General features: G+C 39.2%; 1 protein-coding gene across 1 annotated transcript in view; it reads right to left on the minus strand.

Moving 5' to 3' along the window:
- Nucleotides 1-394: 394 nt before the first annotated feature.
- The window catches only part of ERICH1 (glutamate rich 1), a 61,889-nt gene continuing 42,225 nt past the window's right edge, over nucleotides 395-20,058 (minus strand). The window contains exons 4-6 of the mRNA XM_088530598.1: nucleotides 6,033-6,410; nucleotides 3,454-3,648; nucleotides 395-631 (exon numbers count right to left, since the gene is read on the minus strand). Coding sequence (XP_088386724.1) covers nucleotides 558-631; nucleotides 3,454-3,648; nucleotides 6,033-6,410 — 647 coding nt within the window. The 3' untranslated portion in view covers nucleotides 395-557. The remainder of the gene's footprint in view (nucleotides 632-3,453; nucleotides 3,649-6,032; nucleotides 6,411-20,058) is intronic.

A 20,058-nucleotide genomic window follows, 5' to 3' on the forward strand; every position in this document is an offset into this window, starting at 1 on the left:
CAGTACTATGGAATAGTTCTGAAAATGCAATCAAATTTCCCATATCATTCCAAAGAGTATCTGCATGACCCAGATGTAGAAATTTATCTATTTCCATAATTTAGCAGTTAATTTAGCAAAAATACAATCCTCAGATGTATCTTTGCCTCAGTTTAAATATTAAAAATATCTGTTTACAAACAAAAATGTATACAACAAGAAAAGTCAAGAAATAAAACTTCAAGAAACTATTAACATATAAACATATACATTAAATAAACTTCCTGAAATACTTTTAATATATATTGAAGGCTGATGTCTTTACCCTATAGGGAAACAAATACACTGACCAACTACAGACTCAGGCCATGCAACGTATGAATGTTCTTGACCAACCAAGCACAGAAATCCCATATGGCTTTATCCCATTAATTGTCTTGTGTAGTTAGTAACACTGAAAAACAATTAATTTACCTGCATGTGAGGAATGCATACTGACACTGCTCTTCCTGAGCAACTGCTACTTGGTTAAGAGTTTGTATTTTACATTTAACCTTGCACACATGGACACAGGCCATTTATTTCCTGTTCTGCACAGGAAGGATATCTGTAATCCAGTAGTGAAACAGAGAAGAGACTATCTTGATATGATCTGCAATAAAGAAAACAAATTCTTCCTGAAATATCTCCATGACGTTTCTGAACATAAAAGAAAAACAGTTGTGCAAACATTTGTTTCCATTTGATAGAAGCATTACAGTAAAAACAAAACAGACACTGGAGATTCATGACTAATACATATTAATTCTGAGATAAACGGGCACACGTTTTGCAGGCCAGCTCTTTGTAGGAGATCCACTGTTGGTCCTATATTGTGAAATGTCCTAATATATTACTCAATAATTCAGAAAAGAGAAGATTGAAATGACACAGGCATGTAGATAAGGCTAAAAGACTGTGATCTTCTCCATTTTTTTTTCTGTCTGGAGAGAGATTTCAGCCATTACTATTAATATTATAGTAGCACCTAGAAGCCCCAGTTAAGAACAAATCCTTCTGTGCTATCACATACAGACAACCAAAAAAACCCCCCAAATGCCACAGCTTTTGCCTTAAACCAGAGATTATCTATTTACCCTTATTTTTAATGATATGACATTTAACGTGATTCCAGAATGCTGTTCTAATAGAGCTTTCCCCTTTCATTCTCTTTGAAATCTCATTCAAAACAACTGTTAATTTCTATCATTTTAGGGTCCCCGGGCCTCCAGCCTGGGAAGTGTTGACATGAGGTAACTGTGTTACTTCTTATGGTCTGCAAAATAGACTCTCCACATGAAGGAGATATAAATAAATAAATTTATTTCTAAAAAGGAAAATACTAAAAAAAAAAAAAGCCTGTTAAAAGTAGCTTCTAGCTCTTCTGTGAGTGATAATTTCCTAGGCAACAGGAGAAGAGTGTTATTTCATACTTGAGACTCACCAACAAAGGCAAAATGTTACTAGATAAAAGAATGAAGCTTATGAGGAGAAACGGAATGAATTCAAACATTTGGAGATAATGGCTTTTTTTTTTTTAATTAGAGGGATCACCTATGCTTTAACGAATGATGTGAAATGAGAATTAAGTAGTCCTCATTTCAAAAGCTAGTTTCCAAACAAAGAATGGGACTTCCTACTGTGAAATCGTGAAGGAGTTCCAGAAATAGCCCCCTGATTTCTGACAGAGATCAATGAAACTCCCACCACTAGAACTGTGTGTCCATTTGATTCTAAACTGTCTCTTCCCTGGATTTATGGAAGATGTTAGGTGGAGGTAAATATCTGTCATACAAGAATTCAAAGCAAATGGAAACAGTAATATGAACTTTGTTCTCTTTCATCTCTTGTTAGATCCTATGCAGTCTCCAGTTATGAGACAGACAGCAACAAGCAACAAGTCAACTGGCATCTCTTAACAACAGAGATTCTTTCTCTCCTTTACTCTTTTTGAATATGCTTTCTCAGTATATAAGAAGGACTAATGATAATATCTTATAGTTGACAAATTTCTGTTTTGTTCTCCTTACCAGTTTCCTCTTTCTGCCAATCTTCTACAGACCCTGCCACCAAACTTCTTATAACTTTCTTTGCAACTGCTTCGTAACTCTGATGTACATTGTGCCTCATGAATACCCTACCAACTCAATGACAGGACGTATGAGATTAGAATTGAGCCCTCAAAACACAAGCCAAAAATAAAGGTCACTAGCAGAAAAATTAGCCCCAAGAGTAAACAATTCCAGGCTGCTTCTGTTTCAGCAGAAACATCAAATCAATTTTAATAACAAAAAAAACACTCATAAAGCTCTTTTCTGCTTTTTGAAGTGACATATTAGCAAATCTGGCTATTTGCATGGATTTGTTTCTAATCTGCTTCGAATTTTCTTTTCCCTCTTCAACTTGTTATTTCCGCTAAATAGAAGTAAACACAGAAGCTTATCCAAAGGCTACAAAACCTACAGAATTTCTACTGTGTTCAGTGTGTTTGGATAATGTGAGTCATTACTTTATAAAAGACGTAGAAAACTACATAAAATTGTTGAGATTCTCTTGCTGTGCTCTCAAATCTAATTAATTCTCTGGGAAGTAAGAATATTTAGCACATTTTGTAGATTTGGCCCATGCTGACAAATGAACTAATGACAAGTAACAATGATGTTTTAAATGATGACTGCTCAGAAAAAAAAAAAAAAAGCCTTATTATATCTTCTATGGAACCCATACTGATCCTGCCCGCATTTGAGGAAGAAGTAATAGTCCAAGAAGGAATTAAAATTACTGTGTCACAAGGAAGTAGTAAGAGAACAATTTCTTTTTCCATAAACAACATTACTATTATTTTATTCTTTATAATCAGTAACTCTTCTTAAATTTTTTTTAGCAATTTTAAACTGGCATTTATAGTTGAAGAAAACTGCAATTAAATATTAGCATGTGAAATTTAGGTGTTAAAGAATCCAAGTAGGTGATTAAATAAGAATGAAATAATGGGATTTATTGATGCTTATGCATTTAAAATTAAACCTAAACTGAATAAGTGAAATCTCAAAAACTTACAGCTTCATTAATGATGACCAATTAAAATTTTAAAAAAATCTAGAGTTCTAGAGAAATTTCTTGAGAAAAAAGAGAAAATTAAAATAAACTTGTTTGATTTAAAGAAACATTGTGTTTTAAGAATCTCAGTGAACTCTGCAGCTGCTGAAGAGTATGAAAAGTTTCTGTATTGGTAGTAAGAAAAAAGGGAAAAAAAGGAACAAATTATTGTTTTCTATGGAGACATATACTTTCAAATTCTGTATAATCATGCTTTTACTACCATATAACTATTGACAGCTTCCCACCCCCACTATACAAAAAACTGTGACAAATCTGAATTTTAATCAACACAGAAGAGAATATCAGTGAAAGATATGAGTGAAGGGTACATACCAGGAGGCATCAGGGAATGTTCCTGGAATTCTTGCAAAGCATTCCTCAACCTTGCAATATCCTGTAGCAATACAAGGGATTTCAGTTGATGCAGAAGAGTCACATCTGAGGAAGCCATGGTGTGAGATTCAAGATACTGTAAAAACTCTTGGACAGCTGCTGAATTTACAGCTGGATCTTTGCATTCCGATTTATCTGGACAAACAATTGTAAGACTAGATTAAAAATACTGAATGGGCACGCAGAATTTTCCTATTGATACTGACTTTTCAAAGACAGTATCTTTTTCCTTTTTTAAACTACAACTTATAACTAAATACCAGATACTAAAGGGCAGCCTGTTCTTCCCATTTGCTGCCAGATGTTAAAAAAACTGAAAAGAGGGGAAAACATCAAATACAGAAAGTATAAAGGGCAATGCAATAGAAAGACAGTAAGAGATCTAAGTCTGGAAGATTAGTGCATGAATAAGGTGTGATGAAGAATCTGTATTGTAGGCTAAGCGCTGTATCTATACTATTTATTATAAAAATGCATACACACATGGAGACAGAGAATAACTATAAGGAAATAACACGAAACATTTGAGGCAGTTAATTATCTTGCTATTGCACTTTTAGGTTTTTAAAACTGTGTATTAGAATATGCAATACAGCAGGAAAGGACACACTGGTGTTTTTATTGTGCTAATGTACAGATTCATTCTTCCTTTCTAGTAATAATGTCTGTCCCTTTAACCAGACTACCTTTAGAGTTGTATTTTTCTGCTTTTTATTATTAGCAAACCAAATGGTAAGAACAGATTATTTCCAACTCAGCTTTCTTACATACATACGAGAAGTACATAAGCACAAAACTCAGGGTGACTATTTGCGAATGTTATTAAAACAAGGGCTTCCAATTTTATCTAATAAATGAGCATTGCTAAAATCACTCGCCTAGACAGGGCGAACAGCGTAACGTCAGATTTATGTACGTGGAGCAGGATTTGCCTAGCAAGAAAGCTAGTCACACTCTGATTTACGGATGCGACATCCCATGTGCAGATGAATTTGCTTTGACCAGGGGATTCATCTCTGTGGATGGCACGGTCCTCATTAGCTCGACCTGTGGAGCTGCAGGTTTGGCAGCAGGCCCTGCCTCATCCCCACGGCGCCAGCAGGGAGGGCGGGCGGCTCAGCGAGCCCGCGGTGCTGCTCTGCCTCCCGCATCAACGGCAGGGCCCTGCACGAGCTTCACAGTTTTACACGGTTGCTCTGGAATTACACTAACACAAATGCACGTCATTTAGTTTACACTTACTTTGGCACACACTGAAATTGTAATATTCTTGTTTTTGGTGAGGAAAATACTTCAGCTCTTAAAGGAAGATGACTCCTGGATGCTAGGTTTAGTGTGAAAACCTGACACAGCAGAATACTTTTACAGTAAGTAAAGACAATTTTATCTATAAATCTTGAGAAAAATTAACATGAAAAGCCTGATGTTACCTTAATAGGGTTCTTAAAGTCGTGTGGTAGTCTAAAGATATATTTTACAGGACAAGGCCTGACAGTTTTGAGTTAAGATGAACAAGTAGGTAAGTTATTTAGTATTTTCCTTTCAGCTCCACAAAGGCAGCCAAGGCTATGTATTCTGAAAGGTTTTCACTGCTTCCCCCTTCCCCCCATTTGTACATGCTAATTATAATTTTAAGGCTATGTTCTGAGCAATTAAAGAAAACACTACTTTGCCCTTAAGAAAACGTACTTAATTCTAGATGATATGAATATAATGTTGTATATGTACAGATAATGACTATACTTATCATTAAAACATCATTATCTTTGAATGACATTATGACATTAGCACCATAAGAACAGTTTTCTAGGAAGGCAATGGAAGAAATATATTTAACTACAATAACAGCATTTTATCTGATCTTAGGGGCAAGAATAAGAATTTAGTAGGCCATTATGGATAACATCCCTGTAATCCTTTTTTTAAGTGCCACGGGATGTGCAATGGACAACAGTTCTCATTAGTCTCGTCCACAAGCTCTTTATGCCATGACACTTTCCCAGTGCCAATAGCTTCATATCATTCCTTTTAGATGCTAGCTAGATTACCTTAGACATCATAAATAAATCCTAGAGATGACAGATTTTTCTGAAATGTATTTTAATTTTTTTGAAAAGTAGGTTGGTTCAGAAAAGGAAGTTTAGAACTACTTTTGCCCTCCTGTTTTTTTTTTCTTTTTTTGAAAGCAAATAATCCTTCTGGATGTTTGCTGTAGGACAAGCAAAAGCACTTTAAGCACTATATTTACCCAAAGTGCACTGGAGGATTTTAAAAATGAGAAAGCAATATTATCTATATTTTCAAAGAAGGATGAACAAAGAGATTAGGATCATACTTTCTTTATGCTGATACATATTATTACTCCTAAAAACAGAAGTAATGCTAAACACCCATTCCCATACCAAGTTCAATAGACACTTTCCAAATAAGTTCGATCTATTATAAAGAAATAATAAGAATACATTCATTTTGTTCAAAGCTGTCTTGCTCATGAAAAGAAAGGAGAGAGTGGTACATACTGTCAGCAAAATAAATTTGCTGTGTTGCCTGTAAGAAGTCTAGAACTCCATGTGCCTTTTCATCTATGTCCTTATGGTCTGCTCTTTCTTCACTGCTGTTTTTATCCGGCTGGTATGTAAAATCTACACCAGTAGTCTTTGTTAGCAAGCCAGCTGCTCTCATTTTTTCCTTTTGTCGCTTTTTTTTCATTTTCCTTTTTTTGTTTTTGCTTATTTTGGGGCTGTCTATCTGCTGCAGCTGTAAATTCTCTTGCACAAGAGTCTTTTGAATTCCAGATTCTGTTTGCTCTCCATGTAAATTGTTAGGGTTTTGCAAATTGCTCTTTTGTTTCTTCCTTCGAATGCGCTTTCTCTTAGTTTGTCCTTGATACTCCTCCTCTGCAGATTCAAAAGAGACACAATAGTTGTAAATAAGAAGATCTGTAATAAGCATTTTGGAGCTGCATACAATGAAATATTACTCCTTTCAAATTCTTGGATGTCTGAGTGCCTCTAAACTTCTGTGCTTAAAATGCCTTTCAGTACTACAGTGTCAAAGCAAATTCTCCTGAAAGCACCAAGCAGACAAGCTCTTTTCCCTCCTGTTCTCAATAAGAGTGTATTATTCCACAAGCTAGTTACTTTACATCATTTACCTTCTTAGCACAATACCAGCACAACACAGAGTGAGGTCAAAAGAATTCCCAGGGCAAAAAACGTGGGCAGAGCTACCCAGGCTGAGACATGGCATGAGGGAGAGCTCCCAAGAGGCCCACAATACCAGGTGCTAGACTTGACCAAGCACACAAGAATACACCATATAACTTGTAATAAAACCCTGGCACGTACTGCCACAACAGCACTGTGCCTTAACAACACCAGGCATCTGTTCCTGCTTTGTCTCCTTTCCCCTTTGCAAACACCACCTTCCTCTGGGACCTCTTCCTGCTAGCTCAGCTTTGGACATAACTTTACGGGGAAAGCATCCCTGGCATCGTCATCCCCGGCTAGTGATCTCTGATCTTTTGAACCACCTGACTTAGCTCTGCCTCTCCAGTGCTACTTTATAACTCCCTTACCAGTTAATCCTTCCAAAGGCTCAAATGGCAACGGAGAGAAGTCACTCTCCGAGTTTCTGAGCCAGTTCTCGGGCTTCTTTATTCAGATTCGCTGTATGTAAAGGCAGAATTCTTCAGTCATCCCTAACCCTGAACCAGCCTCCTCTCCCCCACACAGGCACTTCTCAGTGCAGGGCTTCCTGTCACCAGCAAGGGAAGACTGCCAAACCCATCTTCACTTCAACTGCACTGCTGCCGAAATCCCTATTTATGCCTATAATAATTTCCTGTCCAATTAACTGAAATTCCCTCCTTTATGGTCTAACAAAATCCTCACACATTTAAATATCACAGAGCCCAGAGCTGTTCTAATGTCTTGCTTTAGAAAGCAAATCCATTTAACCTTTCCCCAACCTTCGCCTGCATGTTTCTAAATTCCTCTCTACGCACTGAGCCTGATTCTCTCATTTACCTGGCTTTAGCCTACTCTCCTTAAGTCAAGGAGTCTTCTTTAGTCCAACACTGAAATAATCCAGCAGGGGCACCTGAAGCTTCCAAATGATCTGCAAATTCTCCCAAACTACCTCTTACATTTTCAACTTGTTTGGCTTTTTCATCACTCCTCCCCCTACCAGTCCTTGCCTCTATCTTCTGCAAGTTGCAGGCCCTCAGTTTCACTTCTGAATCTTTTTCTGTCTTGAACTCTGTCAGCTCTGAGCCACTTTCTCTCCTTAAATATCACAAGAAGACTTTTAGTTCTTTAGCTGACAGATGACTCACTGCAAAGCAATTTTCCATATTTTCTAGGAAGGAGACTATATAAAAATAAGTTTGCTGCATTGTAATTGAACACCACAGCATGCTGAAGATGCACCAAACAGCACCTTGTACCCACATTATGGAGCGTTTCACATGGATGGCATTTGAGCTAAACATCTTTATATACATTTTAGACATATGGGATGTAGGAAAAATAACGTCTGTGTAGTCATGCAGGAGTAAAATATCAGAGCCGAAGGCAGATATGAATGGTGAAAGATAACATAAACAAAGCATCAATGTTTCATCTTCAGATCTAACTTGGATTTTCATGGCAGTATTTGTGTTATAATTGATGATTTCTACTTTGACACAGATACATTGCTCCCCAGAAGCCCTCAGAGACCACTTAGATGAGCTGATGCTAAGAGAGCTAATCTCATTTGTGCAGACAGCAAAGGGGCCCAACAGGCTCTCTAAGCAATCACGAGCCACTAAAGTGCAGCAAAACTCGGGCATGCTGCGTGGCCAAGCATCTGCCACAGGTGTGAAGCAACTTCAAAAAAGGCTGTAGAAGGGAGAACAGGTCTCAAGATAGTGAGTTTTGAGTCGAGTCCAAAAGTTTCCTTATCCTTTGCAGCTCAGGTCAGCAGAAGGTGTGAAGGGAGCGGGGTAAAACTGTCAAAAGACAGAATGAATGCAGGCTTCTCACATGAATTTTATTGAGAGAATTATATGATAGAGGAGAAATCAGAACTGCGCTGAGCTTCCTCCAACACAGAAAACAAATGAAACCCAAGAGCTATCTTCAGAAGTAAACTTACAGCCCTTTAGTAGTTTTTGTTATTCTTTCCCCAATATTTTATTATCTGTTTAGTAAGACTAAAATTCTGCCTTTATTATTCAAGAGTTCTCCCTGTTGGTCAGCAAATATCAGCCTTCAATATTGTGCCTCACCTAGGAATAATTTGACATGAAGGAACGGATGAAGTTAAACAGTGACATATGCAAAGCAACGCACACATTAGGGCTTAATCTGCACAATGCATTGCTAGAGCTGGTCAGAACAAACTGCTATCAATTCAGGAAAAGCAAAACAAAAACCAGACCTGGGTCTCAGTACAGAAAGTTCAGTGAAAACATTTGCTCACTGGGCATCAGTGAATAGCAAGCAGCTTGTTCAGCGAAATAAGAAACAGGATGGAATATAATAGAGCAATACTACAAAGCTATTCCCTATTCCATACATCTGTGGCACTCCTCAGGCTTGCAACATCAAATTTCTTAGCACAATTCCTGCACTATAAGACTTTGGTAGAGAAGAACAAGATTCTCACAGAAGTTACCACAGAAAAAAAAAACTCCAAAAAGATTAGAATTATTTGACTTGAAATAAGGGTTAATAATGTGGACTCCTCTTTCCTCATACAAGAATAAGAAAACATCTAATTAATTTCAGCAGTTGCAACCCAAACATTGAACAACGTAAACACCTGCTTTCCAAATAGCTCCATTAACTTACTGAATTCCCATTCATGAGATAATCACTGAATCCAAGAGCTCAGTGGAATTCAAGACTGTATGCCCTCACAGACACCAAGGCTAACCAACAGCTATGCTAAAATATAAACAAAAGTTGTAGAAGAAATATAAGGCATAATGTTCAAGCCATAACCCACACAGTAAACTTGCAAGTGAAAGATCGAGAGGGGTGATCTTGCCTCTCTACTCAGCTCTGGTGAGGCCGCACCTGGAGTACTGGGTGCAGTTCTGGGCTCCCCAGTACATGAAGGACACGGAGCTTCTAGAGAGGGTGCAGCGGAGAGCCACGAAGATGACTGTAGCATTTGTCATATGAGGAAAGACTAAGCAAGCTGGGCCTGTTTAGTCTGGAGAAAAGAAAGCTGAGAGGAGATTTGATCAACATGTTCAAGTACCTGAGGGGTGACTGTAGGGAGGATGGGGCCAAACTCTTCTCCGTGGTGGCCAGTGACAGGACAAGGGGTAATGGGTGCAAGTTGAAACACTGGAAGTTCCACCTCCACGCGAGAAGAACTTCTTCACTGTGAGGGTGACAGAGCCCTGGAAGAGGCTGCCCAGAGAGGTTGTGGAGTCTCCTTCTCTGGAGATCTTCCAAACCCGCCTGGATGCCACCCTGTGCTACGTGCTCTGGGTGTCCCTGCTGGAGCAGTGGGGTTGCACTAGATGATCCCTTCCAACCTCAACCATTCTGTGATTCTGTTAAATCGCAGAGGGCATCACCTCATAGTAACTAGCTGTTTGAACACTAAGTACCTAGTGCATGCTTAGACCTTTGCCCTCTCTGATAAACCAAGAGGGCGCATCCTCTTCATAAGTGACTCACACACCTCATTCTAAATCAGGTGAGAAGAAGCTGTACCCTGAAGGTGTCCATTTCTTCCTCTCTCCCTCCATTAACTATAGAAGAGATGTGTGATGATTAAATTTGACTGTATGCTTCTAACAACTGGAAAGAATTAGTCTCTTCCACAAAAATCATCTTAATGATATGGAAGAAGGTACTTCTTAATTATGAGCACATCAAAACGATTTTTACCGATTAACAAAACTCCACAGATCTCTATACAAAAATACTTTTGGCTGATTTACTACATTTCATACCAGCAGGGAGGCTTGATAAAGCTTCACTAGATGTGCATTTGGTTCTAATAATTTTTCCGACTGAAGAGATTTTTTATTTCAAAGAAGAAATAATCATAACAAATACAGGGAATGGATACACGAGCATTCTTAATAGCCTGTTTAATACATGCTTCAGTAACACTGACAGCAGCACCAGCTTTTGGACCCCACAACTGCAGGAACAGCTTGTCCTAATTCCACAGAGCTAATGGCTCTTTTTCTCCCTGTGTGCCGTAATGGCCTGTCACCCTTCTCTCCTAACACTCATCCCTGCACCACGAGTTCTCTAATTCATTACATAATTAGATTATCTAAAGCAACTGTATCTAACCTGTTTAGTCTGCATTTGGTACGCTCTGTCAGATCTGAAGAAAGGTTTCAAGAGAGAAAGCCCACATACATTTTCCAGACATGGTGATATTTTGACAAGTATTCTTTTAGCCTTAATAAGGACATCCTCCTAAGGAAATGCTCAGAGTTAAAAATAATCATTTCCTTTGGTGTTATTCTTTTTTTGGCAGGGTTATTTTTAACCGAGATTACTTCCTTGATCCAGTTCACCACGCAGCTGCACAGTCATACTAGTCTGACTGAGAGGATGATGTTGAAGTGGGAGTGAGCAGCCTGAAAAAGAAGGTTACTACCAAAAGAAAAAAGTAATCTAACAACTTACCTGGCCTGGTCCGAAACATTAACAAGTTTTCTCTGTGCAGACTGCACATCCCCTAACCAGAGCAGAGGCACAACTATGCCAAAAAAGGCCTTCAAATGCAATAGAAGATTTAGTTTATAAAAATCAAGCTTTGTTACAAAAAAAATGCATAGCTTTTATCTTCAAGGCAAAAAAATAATGATTTACACAGAGACTCTGTAGCCCTACATATTGATTTTATTAGCTGCTATCAGTAATATTATTCTATATGCATCATAAGTGCAAGTGAAACACAGAGACTAAATGCAAAGCTCGAGATAAGCTATGAGCAACAGGCTTTTATAACTACCTCCTTCAATGGCATCTCCCATTCAGACTAATTGGCAACTGTATGATTGAAAAGATGAGCTGTGCACTGCTTCTTCCAGTTCAGATGTTATTATTTCAGTTCCTTCAGGCAAAGGCAGATAGAAAGTGATCAGGAAGGCATCACATCAGACAAAGAAAAAGGGGGCTCTGTTTGCTTAGGCTGGAGAGTCCAGTCGGCAGCGTGTAAGTGTGTACAAAATTCCACAGCGTGCAAAACTGAGATATTTGGCTTTCAGCACCTGAAATACTTGGAAAGTTATCTGAAAATAAACTGATAAAGCTGGTGATGCTGGGACTTCTGAAAACTGGGCCCCTTAACATAGAACAAACCTCTCAGCACAGCGAAAGGAGGAGTGGAGATAAAGCAGCCTGAGAACATGATATTCAAGAACTTCCTCTGAGCCTGATGAATCTCCTCGACAATGTGCTCATCCCGACTCAAGAGCGGCAGCTGGCTCTCCAGTGCTTCTCCAAGGACCAACTCCTACAGTGGGTTTTTGGAGGTTGTTCATGCCAATTTTGTTCTTTTGCTCAGATGAAAAAGGACATGCTCCTCCTTCCCTATTTTTATCCGGTTTAAACTTTTTTTTTTTCCCTCTCACCGATCATTAAATACTAACTGAATTTTCCAAGGTGCACCAAGCAGCCAATGTAAAATAATTTCATTTTGCTTTAAGATATTGCAAGAGAAAAAAAAAGTCACTTTTAGTGCAACTTAAAATAACAGCATGCTATAATTTGACTAAAGGAGAAAAACTATTGCTAACTGATGCAATGAAATACAAAGGTCCACTGGGATGAGAGCAATATCAGGAACGCAAGAGTAGAATTTAGTATTTTCATTTTCTTGTCTGAAATCATTTCAAATACTCATTTGAAATCAGAAAAAAGTGCACTTTAATGGTTTTAGTCACCTACAACACTTCTGACATGGCAGAAAATGGCAAAAGATTGCAAGCTGCTCTGTGTGGGGACTGTCGTTTACTTCTCTAGTTTTAGTCACACAAAGAATTCATATTAAAAATTAGTAAATCTGAATCTTAGTTGCACGTACACTGACTATGACAACAGAACACTATTTTTCTGACTTACATTAAATCCAGTATATAGGAATGACAATAAGAAGCAATTAAGTAATTGTAAGTATCACACTGTCTACAATACTTTCCTGATCTAAACTTTGCCTGATTTTACATACATGCGAACTCCTCTTATCCATACACTGTGGCAAACCCCTGACCTTAGAGTCATTCTGGATCAGAACAAGTCCCCATCTACCACTCTTAACTCATCCTAAAGAGGAGCCACACACAGCATTCCCAATGAGAACTGCAAAATTATACAGCAGAATGATGCTGGGTTTTGTTTTGAACCCTTTGCTCTAGTAACTTCCAGTATCATACTATATGCCTTTTGACTACTACTGAATGCTGAAATGTTGCTATGTTGCTTTCACAGAACTGTTTATCATACTCTAAGATCTTATTCTTCTTTGGAAATGGTCACCTCAGATCTCATTATTCCTAAGTGAATTCTGATTGTTTTTTTTCCACAAGTTCATCACTTAACAACTATCTAAAAAGAATTTCATATGACTTTTTTTTTTTTTTGGATTTATTACTCAATCTGATATACCAGTGCAGCCAGCTATTGCCTTCACTGCAGTTAGTACCTCTGCATCATTAAAAAAACCTTCTTCACCAAAACCTGACTTCACTGTTCACTTTTTTTGACTAGAGAATTAATTGAACATAAGCCTCCAGTTGTGATCTCCTCCTATTTTGAGAGCTGTTCTGTTTTACTTGTCTACTTATCTATTCTAGGACCTTCTCTCTTATGCTTACATCTTAAAAAGCTTTGGTGAGGGGCTTTATCAAAAACTTGTGGAAATTCAAGTAAACCACAACAGCTGGATCACTCTTATCTACACATTTCCTTGCTCTTCAAAGAATTCCAAGGTAATTGCTGATTTCCTTTTTTTTTCAAAATTTATGTTGGTCTTTTCCAAGTAAATCATAGTTATTCAGGCATCCATGAATCTTACTTTGTATTATAAATTGTGCTAAACTGTCTAAGGCAAATACCAGAATTATGGGCTTGTAGTTTCCTTGATGATTTTAAAACCTTTCTTAAAAACTGACATCACTCTGAGGAGAATCTCCCAAAGGAACTGCAGAAACTTCCTTTGGGGGACTTCTCACAGTTCAAATGATTTAGAGATCATGGAACAAAAGGAATGTTAAAATCACAAGCACTAGACTATTTTCAGCTAAAAACGATAAGAGAAAAATTTCGAAAGAACTGCCAATGATGTATAGCCACTTGCTTAAAATTGACCTGTTACCAGAAACTTGGAGGCCAGAGTGATGTCAATTTGCTGATAAAATCAGTGCAGAGAATTAACTTCTCTGCCACATGTTTCTCTATTCGTTCTACCTCATGATCCTTTAGCTTGACAGATCATGATGCAAGAGATGTAAAACTTAGTACTAGTTTTGATTATTTGCACTAATTACCCAAATGTTCTTTGGCCTCCCTTCCTGTACTTTTACATTAAAATCTGTTTACAGTGCCATTTGGGTGTGAATTCAGCTCTTTGGAGGCTGCCTGCTCGATTCTAACAACTCCTTCACCCTGTTGTTCAGCTCTGCCGGCTTCCTTCGGCTTCTTCCTCAAGCCTGTTGTGACAGGTGGTGGGCAACTTCCCATACCGTGTCCCCGAGCAGCTTCCACACTGTGTGCAACAACTTCCTTCTCTTAGCTGACCGGCTCAGACTGTTTTTAGTGGGTTTCTTTATTTTTGCGTAGATCGCAACTGTTATTTTTCCTTCTTGTTTCAACAGGATGTTGAACCTAAGTAGATTACAGTTGCTGTTACAGTGAGTTGCTCTTGTGCAACACCGAATCTAACCCTACGCAGCACCAGGCCAGGAGTTACATTCCCCCCTGCCCAGTGGCTTGGTTCTTGACTGTGTCCAAAACCTGAGACTCCGCCACACGCCGAGAGCCACCTGGTCTGCAAAGGTGGGAAATGAAGTCTCCCCTTGCGGGCATTTCTGCTCCGGTGTCTCACAGCGAGGAGCGAGTCTCACAGCGAGGGGCACCCACAACCCCGGCGGGAAGCAGCACGAAACAGACTCACAGCTTCCTCTCCCTTTTGATATGCACACCCCGTACACTTGATCTAAGGCATCTAGGAAATATTTGAAATGATTCCAAAGAATTAGGTTATGTTGACAACATGTTTTGGGCCTCCTGTCACTTTATGCCGAAAGCTTTGCTTGACGAAGCCCCCAGGTAAGCTGTAAATAACAATTTCACTATCGTAATTTCAATGACTTAATTTTAAGGATGTTCAATGACAATTTTTAAATGAAACCAATATTTTAAAATTTGAATTATTTTTTCTTTTGTTTTAAGCTCATTTTCTTCCTTCATTTTGGCTTTTTTTGGTGGTTATCTGCAAACAATCCATGTTGGTTGGTCACCTCCAGATAAGAGGCATCACGCAACTCAGCTTTTCCTAAATGGGATCAATGGTACATCCCAATGGTACTCCCAAAACCACTGATCCATGTTTGAGCAAAACAAACAAACAAAAAAACCCCAAACTGAAACTGACCAAATTCATAACCATGAAAGAACATGACAACTAATGACTGCTCTGAAGGCTACGAGACAGGACACACTCAAGTGTTCTAAAGCTGCCTGTAGTTTTTACAGTTAAATTGCTGCAAAGACTAAGTGATACTAAATACAGAAATCTTATTAGTCTTCGGCTAATAAGATTATGCCTTTGCATTTGAAAAGAAAGCACTATCACAGACAAGAGGGGTGAGATTTGCAAAATTTAGATTAAAAATATTCAACATATCACGTGTACACTTAAAAAATGATCTTTAATTTTACAGACCACATACTTACATTTCAAAGATTTTTTTAAAAGAATCTTATTTTTTTCAGAGAAGGTTTTCGATGAATACTCCAAAGCTCTCCCGTTGCTCAGAATAATAATTGAAAAGAGGAGAAAAGCTGCATCTTAAAATCATGACTGGCATTTAAAACATTTTTTAAAAAATTGCCAAGTTACTGTAAAACGTAAGATTTTTTGGACTGCAGGACCTCAGACTGTTGGATGCTGAGCAACCTGAAGGAAAATGTAAACATTTTCCTGTAGTGACAAAATTGTACTAAAAACAAGATCTCAAATGCAGTTTAAAAGTACACTCTGAAATAATAAAATGAAGATTCCCAGCCCTAAAAAGCTGCCCCAACTTACCAATTTTAGTTATCAAAGTTATCAGATACTTAAATGGGACATTCTATTCAGTTATCGCAATGTTTTTATATCAAAGAAAAATTGCAATGTCCAATAACAAGTCACATTCAACTCAGCATATAATAAGGCTTTTACGATGACACAACTACAACTAATTACACCGTTCTATCAGTAAACCCCATTTCAAAATACTATGGAAAGAAAAATTGGAAAGAATACAAACCTTCCAAATGTTTTATTTTGCAATACTTCCTAATCCTGGTATCTTTGGATCTTGAATGTGATTATATTTAACATAGCATCCAAGCAGTTTTGTAAAAACAGGGATGTTAGAAGGGCTCTGTTTAGCTTATTTCTAAGCCACATATCAATTAATTTCCTTTAAAAAATAATTAATATTGAGGTAATTAATTTCTGAATGACCGACTACTTTATGGATGGCTCCTGGTATGTACAGACACACAGGCAGGCAGCCTATGGAGGTGAGAAGCACCACAGCCAAGACGGTTCTGTAGGTCAGTAAATGCAACCACGTGTCACGGGACTGGCGATAGCTCACGGGTCACGGTGGGGCAGCGAGATGGTTTATTCGGGACCCTGTGCTGCAGTGGGGCCCTGCCCTGGCAAGGGCTGGGAGCTCAGCCTGCTCCGGCGTTTTTTTCATAATGAGCACTTGAAAACACTGAAATAACTTTTAGAAAGAGAAGGTTGGATTTTTATTAGTATGGACATCAGGACAGATGACTTTCCAGGGGAGAAAACTTAAAGTGACCACAGGGGAGGGAAAAAATAAACTAAAAAAAGTGTGAGCATTTCCCCCCGCTTGCCCAACGCATCCCAGCAGAGCAGCCTCCGTCACCCCGGGAAGCAAGGCAGTGACTTGCAGAGCTGAGCACCCCGCGCGGTCCTCCCGGCGTCTCGAGGCAGCCCCTCCTGCCCGGCCTCCCGCCGCGGGCACCGCCGCTCTCGGCCGCCGCTGCTGTCTGCCACCACCTCCTGCGCCCTCGCCACCGCCTCGTCCCCCTTATCCTCTAGGAAATTCTTCGTTCGAGAGCTGGTCCCCCCCATCTCCTACGGGCTGCATCTCAGCCACAGGTTTTCACAGAATAAAACATGACTTCATACTGTGACTGCCCCAAATAAACGGCAAACACATAAAAGCCAGACACGGTCCATGACACGAATGAATGCTGGGACGTGGCTGACGTCACTCGACACATACATGTTCAACAACAGTTCACACATCGCGTGGTCTCTGCTCTCCTCAGGACTGATTCTGCTCTACACCTGCTCGTTTGTGTTGTTGCACCAAATACATGAAAGGGCATCAGAGCAAAACAGTACCTGGATGACATGGACCACTGTCACTCCCAACACTGCTGGTGCTGCTTACCCCCAAACAGGCACTTAACACAGCAATTCAAACACATGGACTTGCGGGAGCAGCTCAGGAAAGTGCCAAGTATTATTTGTTGAAAAACAAATCTCAGAAAAGGATAATGTTTTTGCTTGCCAATAACAGAGAGAGACTTCCTTATTCCTCTTCAGTTTATGACATGATCTGTGAAATAACTCTGCTATAAAACATCAAAACTTGTGCTTGACATACTTCCTACAATTCTTAGGATCTGTCATCAGCTCGCAGAATACAGTGTTTTCCATCACACGTTTTGCAGTCACAGTCCTGATTAGTGGTGATACTATAGCTCATTTTATTTACTTGAAGCACTCTCTCGCACCTTACAGACTGAAAGGTTCATTTTTTTTTCATTTCACAGATTTTTAGCTATCAATAGCTATAAATTATAGATTCCATGTGATATACTATGAGCATGCATAATTTTCTCCTCTTTGATATATCTATTTATACACTTACATGCTGTCCATCACCAGCAGAGCATCTCCTGTGCTTTCGCAAATTAGCTGATGCAAGCTACTATTAATCCCAATGGGAGGGAGGTGAATCCTCTTGCTGGCATAAAACGTCATCGCTTCAGGGAAGGAATAAAAAGGCTTTTCCAAAGAGAACCTACTCCTATACGCTGCAGGCCGACCTTTAGGCAGGAGGCTCTCCCCTAAACGAAATACCCTGCAGGGCATAAGAAATGCGATGGAATGAGGAATAAATCAAACTCAAGCAAGGCAGCTCTCCGGCACTATGCATCCTCCCTGTGCTTTCCATAATCTAGATACAGATGGTGATAAAGAACATGTGGTATCTATGATTTAAGGGCCTATTCTACTGCTGTGTCACTGAGGGTCTGGAGACACTGCCCACAGTAAGCACCTATGCAGGTCAGCCATTATACAGCTGGCATTAAAGATGCTTTACATTTAAGGAAGACAAAATGTCAGAGGAAATCACCATTCCTCTTGCTTAATTTTAAGAAAACTGATTTCAATATGCAAACACAAAAGAGAGACGTAACTGCTGGCTGGGCTCACCCTGATGGAACTGGACAGCAGACCACAGCAGTTCACCCATTTCCATAAATCCCTTTGGACCACAGTGGATTAGCAGGAACAACTGACCTGGATTACAATGGCAAAAGTCTACAATTTTGAAAAATATAAAGTTCTCACCTTTATAAACTGTTTGTGTAATTAAATACAAAACCAAAATTTAAGGACAAGAAAAGGGAGTGTGGAAAACTACGACTGTTAGTGTTTCACACAAAGCTGGGAAGAAGCCACTGAAGAGTTTGCAACAGGTATTTCTTGTAATACATTACAAGAGGTTTGAGGACAGCACTACACTTTTTTAACACTAACAGTTTCCTGAATTTTAATTAATTAGCAAGTTCAAGTCTGGTAAAATAACAAACAACAACAACAACAAATTCATGGCAAATAACTAGATCCAAAAGACTATAGCTTTACTTACCCTTTTCTTTCTGAACATAAAAGCTCATGAATTTTTACAGATGAGACAAAGCAGTCTGGCTAGCTCAGTATCTTGAAACATAAGAGATCTGTTTATTATTCTAGAATAATTACGTATTACACAATTGCCGTTGTTCCAAGCACTTTTTCACTGACTATTCTCATTGCTATAGCTGTATCACAGGTCATCCATTATTTGAGAAATGATTGTATATTTTTTTACAGGAACAAAGAAGATTAATTTTGCTTTCTGGGGCAATATACTCTACTTTTTTATATACAAACTCCTTGATGGCTATATATTTTATGAATAATGAATGCATTAAAAAAAATCTATGTTCTATACAGATCCTAAAAGTCTTTTTTTCTTTTAAGTACAACTTAGTTTAAATTCTTTCCAAATAACAATTGAAATAGATGCAAAACAAAGCACAAAACACTGGGCTATTTTGTTGTACACTGAGCAGCCAAAAGAAAGCGAGCCAAAAAATTAAAAGAAAATTGACTTATTTAAACAAAACAAAGTCCAAGGAATCTATGGTAAGATTACAAGCTACTCGAATATATCATTAGCAAAGGCAATAGTTTCTTAAGCTATAACTGGAACATAGAGTTTGAAATCACTGCAGCCAATGGCTGACTTCCCACCACCCCGACCCCTTCGTAACTGCTGTCCTTAGTGAAATCAGAAAGGAGGCAACACACTTCAGGCTTCTGCTCTTGCAAGGAACTGAAGTTTGACTTTGGCAGCCGAGTTGGGGTGTTCACAGCGCTGACCTCTGTACAGCAGGGCTGTGGACGAGGGCCGCCTGCACGGAGACAGCTCCCTGGGGACAGCGGCTCCTCGGGGGAAGCAAGCTCAGGAAAGCCTGCAGCCCGCATCTGCCTACTCGCTCATTCACTGGAGCACAGGTATGAGAGAGAGAACTTCACACCAGACTCCCTTCTGCCATTACCTAATGCTGCAGCAGGTAAGGAGAAACCTCCACATGAAAAAGATGGCAGAAATGCCCCAGGAATCACTTTTTCATCATCACTTGTTATCACACCATTAGAGGTCTTGCTCTCTACTGATTATATGAGGCATTTATTACGAAACTTTGGTATGCTACTGTGAGGAGGTGGAGCGAACCAGGTCCTTGCGCAAACAGGGCCAGCTGCAGCAAGGGCCGGCTCTGGGCACGCAGCGGCCCCTGCCTCAGCGCCCGTCCTCCAGCCACGTCCCACGCACGTACTCTGGATTACACCTGTATGTGCTTGGGCTTCCACAACATAAGCGTTACTGCTGCCCACAGCTCGTGACACAGTAACAAGGGCTTTGATCTGGTCAGTAATGTTGTGTTATCTCAGGAAACGTTCTCAATAATGATGCATGCTTCATTC

This window comes from Tinamus guttatus, unplaced genomic scaffold (assembly GCF_059628265.1).
Source record: "Tinamus guttatus ecotype Peru unplaced genomic scaffold, ASM5962826v1 Tinamus_guttatus_pri_ptg000383l, whole genome shotgun sequence".
Lineage (NCBI taxonomy): Eukaryota > Metazoa > Chordata > Aves > Tinamiformes > Tinamidae > Tinamus > Tinamus guttatus.